Genomic DNA, 10,101 nt, shown 5'->3' on the forward strand with positions numbered 1-10,101 from the left:
AGTGTTAAGTGTGACCGTAAAAAGTGCTGGATGTTGTTGAACAGTGATTGAAATAACTAATTCATACTGAGTGTAATGTAAAGAAAGTATTAAATAGGCCATGAGATGACATAGAAATGAGGATGAATAAATTTAAATACAGGTAGGTCTATAGTATTATGAAGGTATTAAAAGGTAAAAGGTAAAGTTGTTCCTCTGCTCAACGAATTAAGCCCTACGCCATTAAGGCGTGTGGGGGAGTGGATGTATAGATCCAAATTTTCTTGACCTCGGCACTAGTTGGAGGTGAGTGGTCAGCTTCACGCCCCGGCCGCTTTACCCCCGGGGAAAGAGCCCCCGGTACCCATTGGATAGGAGGTTGGATGGACCCCAGAGCCGGTCTGGACGATTTGGAGAAGTTAAAATTCTTGACCCTACCGGGACTCGAACTCCGACCCTTCACAGTCGTCCAGCCCGTATAATAAAATTTGGCTTAACCGGGTTTTCGATTAACCGTGACTTCCATCCCCAACATTAGCCCGGATAATCGAGAGTTGACTGTATGTGTTATGTACTGAGATGACTACCAAGATAAAACAGTGCTTCGTTGGTTGTGAGGAGAAGCTGTGTATTCACAACTCCATCATTCACATTTTGCAGCAACCAGTTACCGAAACATATCATTCAGCACAAAACAGGTGACAACTACACCTACTCTGTCATTAATGAGATTTGGAATCTCTTAGATGTGCAGTCTTTCAGCTCACACCTGTTACTAGATGAAGAAAATACATATATATGAATTCTTCACAACACATGCCACATGCTTTGACTGTGAGAAATAAAAAATATGAGATATAGGTAAAGCTATCCCCGTAACAGGCCGTGGAGGCCCATAGGGTTATGAGATGTCAAGGCTTCCACATTTTGCAGGCAGTGGGCTCACAGGCGACAAAGAGGTTGACTATAATCCATCATAGATGAATATATGAAAGGTGTCAAAACTCTGTTTCACTTATTTTAGGAGATACTCTCATTAAAATCTTTGAAAAATTGTGGAAATTTGCCAGATCAATTATCAGAAATACAGTTTTTACCATGGGTCTACTTGCCATGCAGAGCTGAACCTGACCACTAGCATTGGCCTTTAAAGTGGTTAATGATAGAAGTGGAGTGTCATAATAAAATGTTTCAAGGTTATTAAATTTAAAATTTAACCATGACTTTTTCGGTGAATGTTAGTACCTGCCTGACATGGCCTGAAATTTGGAAGGCAGAACTCTAAAATAATTTCAAAGAATAAATGCTGTATTTTGTATATATATTGTCACGTGTTGGGTGTATAACGCGACAAATAAGTTCACGCCGTTTCACGTGTTTCGTGTGTCACGCTACAGATAGATTCACGTAGGCTTCAATTAAGTAGGACCTTTATTGTTCTTCCCCTTACACAGTCACAAGTACAATTACTGTTCACTGTAACCCCTCAACTGTTTTCTGCGGCGGATGTTCCACGACACTTTACTTCGAAGGCTGGATCAAGGCTAACTTCTCCGAAGGCTTGATGACGGCTGGCTTCTTAGCTGGCTCTATGAAGACTTTCTTCTCCGAAGGCTATTCTGCGACTGACTTCTCCGAAGACTATTCCGAGACTGAAGGCTTCTCGTCGAAGCTGGGCTATTTGTAACCTTGCCCGCTGTTAGGCAACGAACCCTTTGTTATAACAGTGGAAACGTCGCTTTGTTGGCTCCGCGTTTCCTACGCAATGACCCATTGTTATTGCATTGTCTCTGTGGGAACCTTCGCGTATTCTCGTAACCGTGGAGATTTGATGTTCTCGGTACAACGGCTCACTNACTTTTATTAAATAACTGATAGACTCGAATTGTTGATAGAATCAGAGTTTATTATGAATTTTGAGGGGGCTACATGTTTTGATCATTGATGACCATCATCGTGTGCTTGTAAACAGCACAATGTTTCCACATAGATCACATCATATACATGTGATGCTCCTTGGAAGTTCTAATAGGTGTTCTGCCAACAGAATGTAGTGCAGGTGTTCTTGATGTCTGGAGACATTTTAATTAGTTTTCCTTATAGACAGCAACATTGCAGGTGCAGAATGTAAGCTGACACAGGTCACAACTTGTTGCTTTCCAGAAACTGTAGGTTGTTGTATATTAGCGTGTGTATGTGGCAATGTGCGCTTTCCTGTTGTGAAACAACAGCATTTCAGTGGAGTTCCACTCAGTTCCGTTGTTGTGGAGTACGAGTTCTGAAATTCTAAACTGAATTTGTTTGAGGATTGCTTAAACAAGAAATATGTGCCTCACTTTGTAGTGCACAGTATTTTCTATCAAATAATGAGGGCTGGAAAAGAAATTTTCTCTTTTAATGCCTTTAGAGACACTTGAAGTTCCATCCCATGATCATCAACCAGACCATGTCACCACTGTGGACAGATGAACATTGCAGTGTGAACTGGGCATAGAAGTGTGCTCTTAAGCCTTTTAATGTTGTCTCTGCAATGGAGAGTTTGATTATTTTTAAGCTCTTCTGTGCTGAAGTTAAGTGTATAGTACATGAAACCAGTTGCGGATCACATGAAACCTGTTTTTCTAGTGTTTTTTAGTCACCCATTCACATATCGGGATGAGACTATGGGGGCATGTCAAGTATGTACAACATCACTTATGTACCTGGCATTTCATTTGCCAGTGATACCACACAGTCTTGGTAGACATCACCAAAATGCTTGGCATCTGTTTTACCTCTGCTTTTAGTTCAAGCGATTATGATTGTTTCTTTTAAGCTCTTGAACAAAGACACAGAAGCATTGCTGCTTAACTTTGCCTCTTGACCTACAGAACCGTATAATGAAGAATTTTATATAGATGAACTAATTGCAGTGCCACATCCCTGTCATAATGTGACCCCAGGTCTTGACAGTATCCAGTATCTCTCAGCTTCCACCCAGAGGCAGAAAGTTTCTGCTGTCTATATGCAACCATATATGGTCAGAGAACTCAGTTCCAGCTGCCTGGACAGTAGCAATGGTTGTCCTGGTACTGAAACCGAGTAGAGATTGCTCCCTTCTATGCAATTAGAGACCTGTATCTTACTAGTTATGTTTGCAAGAAAATAGAGTGTATTGTTCAGAGATGAGCGGTCTGCAGCCAATTTCCAGTTAGTGAGTTCAGAGTCTGAAGCAAGAGGTAGCCTGTGGTAATCAGATGTGGCCAGAAAAAGTCAAATTGCGAGACAGTCGCTGGCCAGTAATGACATGAACCGGGAAGCGAAGGAAACTGCGGTCTTGGAAGCTGTTACTGAGCAACAACTGGAGAAGACAGCAGACTGACGAGATTTAGTGGGTGCTATAGTGAATTGTAGAGTGTGTGAATTAGCAGTAGTGTTGTAATTAATTCAAGTTCCGGTTTGTAGTAGTTGGTAAATCTGATTACTAATCCAAATCCCATGCCTAGCCACTTAACACTTGACATTAATGAGCTTGCAACATGCTGTAAGAACAAGAACACCAGAGGCTGGTACAGAGAAATAACTAATTTGGTAAAAGATGAGAACGGTGATCTGCTTGAGGATTCCCACAACATTTTGAATAGGTGGAAGAATTATGAAAAAGTTAAACAGTTCCGTCCAGTGTGACTGGTTAAGTTTTTTTTCTTATTTAGTTATTCATGCCCTTACATGTTTCGGTCTTCAGAGACCATCTTCAGGACACCTTTACATCAATACAGTTAGAAGCCACTATTACAGTACATGTTCTAAAAGTTAAAATATATACATACAATATAAATAATATACGGTTGGGTGTAAAATCTAAAGTCTTTACAACTACAGCGGCTGTTCCAATACATTACAATATTTATAGTTAGTTTGATAAGATTCTATTGGAATTCATAAACCAGGCTGGTGGAAGAATTACTACTTTAAGCTATTGAATGTACATAGGGTTAGTGATGCTTAACGGAATTTCATCTACACAACTACGTTACGTAATGGTTTATTATATATTCTTCTACTAATTTCTACATATTTTGGCCATGGAGACCATCTTCATAGGGTAAAGTGGCTGGAGCGTGAAGCTGATTACTTACCCCCGAGTATGAGGTCAAGAAAACATGGATTTATACACCAACTCCTTCATATGTCTTCATGGCATAGTGCTTGATTAGTTAAGCACAGGGACAGTTTTTGTTATTTTCACCTCTGTGTCATTGGAAGAAGCACATATTTCTGATTAAGGGCACAGTGTTTTACAAACTTCTTGTTCTATCCTGTTTCTCAAGAAATGCATTTGAAGTTAAAAATAGTAATCTTATTTCATACTGTTAGGCATAATGTCCATTTTACAGCACAGAGGAGAATACACGCGATTTCTGTCATTATGAAATTGTTGTGTTTATTGTGGAATATGGTTATTATATGAAGTACAGGAAATAGTTCCCTCATTGTAAATATTACCCGTAGAGAATTTTGCAGTTTAGTTCAGGTTATTTAATTTCAGGTAGAGTACTGTTTATCTCATTCTGATATATTCAAAACAACAACCGATCGGCTGCTGAAATTCGGCATTTTGATTGAACTTGTTTAGGTATTTGAGTAACAATATTTACTTCATGTCATATATGATGTCACACCCAATCCTCTACTTACTGCTTTCTCCAATCAGTGGAATTGTGTTTAATCTTAATTGCAAGCTGGATCCCTTGAACAGATTTTTCCACCAAAATGTGTATGTCTGTGCAAGTCTTTGTTCGTCACCCTGTGCTCTTCATGTCATATTCATCATGAGGGTACTTGAAAATTATTGAGGCTGTCAGAGCAAGAGGGGACAGAGTTATGTTGTAAATTATTCAGAACAACATTTAATACTGTACAACCAGGGATCTGGAACTCTGGGAAAGTTTCTGAATGTTACGTTCATAACACTACATCACCATCTATACAAGCTGTATAAATAACATGCAGAATGCCCACTCCACGTCAAAGGAATGTAGCGCAACAAGATGGGACATCAGCAGATATTTTCTCAGATAAATATATTTCAGTGAATCGCTAGTGACTACAGTGAAAAATAACATTTAAGACGTTTAATTCTAATCTCAATTCCAATTCTATATTTTAATTAATAAGCAACATACATTCACATGCAGTATTAACATTCAGTGGAATAGTTTTGGCAAGATAGACTTGCACTTGATAATGCCTTTATACTGCCGAAACATGTCGTAATAGAGGAGGACAAGATAATAAGTTACAATTGAGACTGTAATATAGGTATACAAATTGAATTTCCTTTCTGCATTTAACTCCCATGCTTCTAAATGGAGATTCTGTCATTACTAGCAATTTAGTTACTTGGCATGTTCTTAGGTCCTATAGGTACTTGCAGTAACTTTTATCAAATCATCGGCAAACTTACATGACACCACATTGCATGATGTGCCAGATGATAATGGATTCTAAAGGGTTCAGAATTGTTGGGTTTTTGGACTTGCCCACCATCAGATATTGAAAACATAGAAAACGACATGTTGGAAACTGGATCTATGTCTGTCCTCAGGTGAGGGGTGGGACGCCTACTCTGTTGGGTCTGTTAGAAAGAGCTCAGGATCTGTGAGTGGAAATGACCATTATGCATAAGCTGGCTTCATGGTGGCTGTTCATTAACATATCTGAGTGATATTATAAGGAAATTGGAATTTACATAGGCTACAAGTGCTACATGTGTATAAACCGATCCCACACAAGTGGTGCATTGACTTATCACCTGAATAGCCAGATGATTTTCTGCCAGTTTTCAGGTGAACTTCTGTTAGTTTTGTAATGAGATTTTGAAGGGAACACAATTCCTGAAACTTCATAAGTGTTTACCCTATTGATAGCCTACTGAAGGTATTCTTCAAGTAATCGTGCTAATAATGTTTCCTTTCCTTTACCAGAATAATCTGAATGAACAACTCATACATGGTGACGAGTCACTTGCTCATCAGACCACACTGAAAGATCGTCAGAGGACACATAGTGGGGCGCATTCATATTCTTGTGATGTGTGTAACAAGTCATTCAGTAATAAGAAAGTCTTGAAAGTACATCAGTGCATCCCTAGCTCAGGGCTGCCACTTTCCTGTGAAGTGTGTGGAAAATCATTTAGGTTCAAGAGTATGCTGAGGAGACATCAACACGTTCATAGTGAAGAGAGGCCTTTCACTTGTGACGTATGTAATAAATCATTCAAACGGCAGGCAGATTTGCAGATACATCGGCATATACATAGTCGAGAACAGCCCTTTTCTTGTGAAGTGTGTAATAAAACATTTAGTAGAAACTGTATTTTGAAGCTTCATCAACGCATACACACTGGGGAGCGGCCACTTTCCTGTGATGTGTGCCATAAACCGTTTAGATGTCACAGTAGTCTCTGGGTGCATCGACGCGTGCATAGTGAAGAGAGGCCATTTTCTTGTGATGTATGTAATAAAACGTTCAAATGGCAGAGAGATGTGGAGATTCATCAACGTATACATAGTGGGGAGAAGCCGTTCTGCTGTGAAGTATGTAATAGGTCATTTAAACTGAAAGCTCATCTGATGATACATCATATGCGCTTACATACTGGGGAGAGGCCGTTTTCATGTGATGTATGTAATAAATTATTCGCCACGAAGTTTGATTTGAAAACTCATAAACGCATCCACACAGGTGAGCGGCCATTTGCATGTGATATCTGTAAAAAGTTATTCAAAGCTCAGAATGAATGGAAGAGTCATTTGCGTGTACATAGCGAGGAGAGACCATTTTCATGTGGTTTGTGTAATAAATCATTCAAATGTCAAAGTGACCTAAAAAAACATCAAAAGGTACATAGATCGGTTTTCTTGTGATGTGTTCTGATGTACGGAAGTGCTAAAATAAATCAATAACTGAATGTCAGTGAGCTTAATAGAAGCTGATTAGCAGTGAGTGATAAATTTATTTGCAGTCCTCAGGAGAGAAGTGTATGTGTTGCTCTGTATTATATTCGAACTACCCTACAATAGCGAAGGAATCCAGTGGAAGTTGAGAGTGAAATGCCAAAAGAGACTGTCCTTGCAGCAATATTTGTTTTGCCTTTGTATCTCCTCGCCCATGCTTATGTCTGGCGAATTTGCTAGTGCACTGATGTGGCCGTGTCACTGTTTTTTTGTGAATACAGAATTAGACAACAGTTCCTGCAGTTCACAGTTCTGCATCACATGCGTAGATGACTGCCAATTAATGGCAGTGATGTGAATAAGAGGGCTGCAGGCTATAACTTTCCATTAACAAAATACAAAAACAAGTGATCATGAAATTGAGCTGCACCAGTAGACTGTGTGGTTTGCCTATTATCGCCGAAAATAGATTATGCATTATGTTCACATCTTTTCTAAGGAAGCTTCTGATGAAGTCCTGTGGTATGCACAATGCATGTATGGATGAAGGATAGAAATTATTCTGTTGAGGGAGAGTAGATTTTGGATCTGGAATACTCACAGAGGTGATTATGAAGGAGAACTCTACTTCTGGTTTCATTTTGGTTTGGTTCTCTCATTGTTCAGATATAAAGATAGGTGCAGTAGGCAAGACTGTTGGACCTGGGAACATTTTTGACATTTTATTTGTACAATGCAAAATTAATGGTTGTATGTAAGATGTAATTATATCATCGGAAGCAGCACATCTTTCTGCTTAAGACACAATGTTTTACATTGTTTTAACTTATCCCTCTTCTTAAGAATTGTATTTGAAATGGAAAAGAAAAAATATTATCTCAAGATGTAAGGTTGTGTGTACACATGGTGCACTGTGCTTGGTGCATTGCATATAGTGTAGTGCTAAGTAGAGTGCCATGCAGAATGCTTTCCTTGTAAGATGGACATTGAAGGCATTATTCCACAGTGCCCTGAGCTTATTAAATTTGAAACAGATATTTCAAATGGTATTCATGTTGTTAAAGCAATGTGTAGTCTTTATAACTTCGTTCTCCAACAAGAATGTCATGACCTCATGTGAAAATGTAATTGCACAATCTTTCAATAAAAATATTGGACAGTCACAGTGCTGCTTTTCAGAAAGAGCTGAAAGAGGGAGACATTTGTGCAGTTTTTCTGTGGTAGTGGTTGTGTTTCATGTCAAAACTATCCGTTCTGAGGACAGCAGTTAGTTTTCTTAAGTAATTAAGATTCAGCAAATAAATGGTATTTGCATTATCATTAATAATCATTAATAATAGTATGTAAACAAACGGAATGTAACATTCACTATATAGACTCAGCTTTCCAGGCTCCTTCTGCTATTTCCAGTCACAACTTGGGAAAAAATTTATATTTCTATGTGAAGGTTTATTTGGATTCAAAAATCCCTCCTCCTTAAACACCGAACCAATAATTTGCTGCTCTATTTAAAGTAAAACAAGCAAGACAAACCCAACACTACTTGTTAACAGGTGCTTAGCAAGGCTTAGTGCTAGGTGTGTCGCATGGTATGATCAGAAACAACAGTTTGGTCAATGATGTCACCAAGTCCAGCACTACGCTACAATCCAACTGAAGTGCGCTTGGTGTGTACATAGCCCAATACATTCAGGTACTTTGGGACGTTAACCTTTAATACTCTTGTTACAGTATGAAAGGAAATAGATTAAGCTATTTATCATGAATCTCCATGTCTGTTGTTAAATATAGTTATTATACAAATCATAAGAAATATGTAAATATTATGTGTTGAGGAATTTTCACTTTAGTGCAGGCTTTCAGTGTTCAAGATGATTTCTGAGCAGCTGCCCAAGTTGAACTTTTTGATTGAACTTGTTTAGGTTGTTTATTGAAAATACCTGTTTCATTCAAATATCATGTTAGATTCAGTCATGAATTTACTTCTATATCCAGTTTGTTTGTAGACTTTCATTTAGACATAGTTGCGAGGAGGATCTCTTGAACAGAATTTTCTGCCAAATATTCGGTCATCTATCTTTGTGAACTAAACAGGTACAGCGCGTCTGCACGATCAGTGTTTGGCTTGGTGACGGATGTTCACGGCCGACGATCATGTGGTTCATTCTCCACGCTCTCTCTGCCCTCTCTGAAGCACTTACACCACTCAAACGCACAGGTCCATGAGAGACACTCTTCCCCATACTGTTGTTGAAGTCTGTGGTGAATTTCAGTGGACGGAACGTTTTCTCCAACGAGGAATTTGATCACACTGCATTCCACGGTCCGCGGTACCTTCTGTTCCCTCATCACTCTAGCAACTCCCAGACAGGACTGAACAGGAGGGAGGGTGGAGGTTGTGGCTTCACTCTCTCAAGGTAGCACAGCTGCTGTGCAATGCGGCTTCTTTACACACAAATCAGTCCCGGTCATATTTGAACCACCTTGTATATAATAAATCATTCACTAAGAAGTTTATCCTGAGGAATCATCAACTTATCCACACAAGCATGCAGCCATTTGCTTGTGACATCATCCAATGACCAGAGTGATTTGATGAATCATCAACCAGTACATATTTAGGACTGGCTACTTTCTTGGGTATGTGTAATAAAGAATTCAAGTGCCAGAGTAGCTGAAAATAACATCAACAGGTACATGGATTGCAGCAACAGTGTTCTGAAATACTGAACTCCTAAAATAAATCAATAATTAAATATCATGTTGGAAGCTGATGACAAGTGAGTGATAAATATATTTATAGCCCACGAGAACAGAAATGTTTGTGTTGCTATATTTTGCATTAGAAGTGATCTTACTATATCAGAGAAAGCTAACGTATGATGAGAGCAAAATGGCGAAGAGAGAACATGGGAAAATGAACATTGGTGCCATCTGGTTTTTTGCTGCAATAATTGCCACCGTGTGACCATATTCTGGCAATTGTGCACTGCAAATGTATGTGTGTTGTAGAACCTTTTAGATGGATTAGGTCCCAAAGATCTTATATCTTGAATATTACTGTTGAAATTGTCAATATCAGGGTTAATGTTATATGAAGCTTGTTGATGAAGATAAATTAATACTCTCTGTTTTCTTGATACAGTGTTTATGATTTTTTTCTTCTCAAAGAGTTTCATCTATC

The 10,101-nt window shown here is 38.8% G+C and overlaps 1 protein-coding gene across 1 annotated transcript in view; it reads left to right on the forward strand.

The window, feature by feature from the left end:
• LOC111873011 overlaps window positions 1-8,101 on the forward strand; it is a gene marked incomplete at its 5' end in the record, with an annotated part of 48,886 nt that extends 40,785 nt beyond the window's left edge. Inside the window, one exon of the mRNA XM_033754921.1 lies at window positions 5,946-8,101. Coding sequence (XP_033610812.1) covers window positions 5,946-6,887 — 942 coding nt within the window. The remainder of the gene's footprint in view (window positions 1-5,945) is intronic.
• Between the last annotated feature and the right edge of the window lie 2,000 nt (window positions 8,102-10,101).

The sequence above is a fragment of the Cryptotermes secundus genome, unplaced genomic scaffold, assembly GCF_002891405.2.
Source record: "Cryptotermes secundus unplaced genomic scaffold, Csec_1.0 scaffold2204, whole genome shotgun sequence".
NCBI classification, from domain to species: domain Eukaryota; kingdom Metazoa; phylum Arthropoda; class Insecta; order Blattodea; family Kalotermitidae; genus Cryptotermes; species Cryptotermes secundus.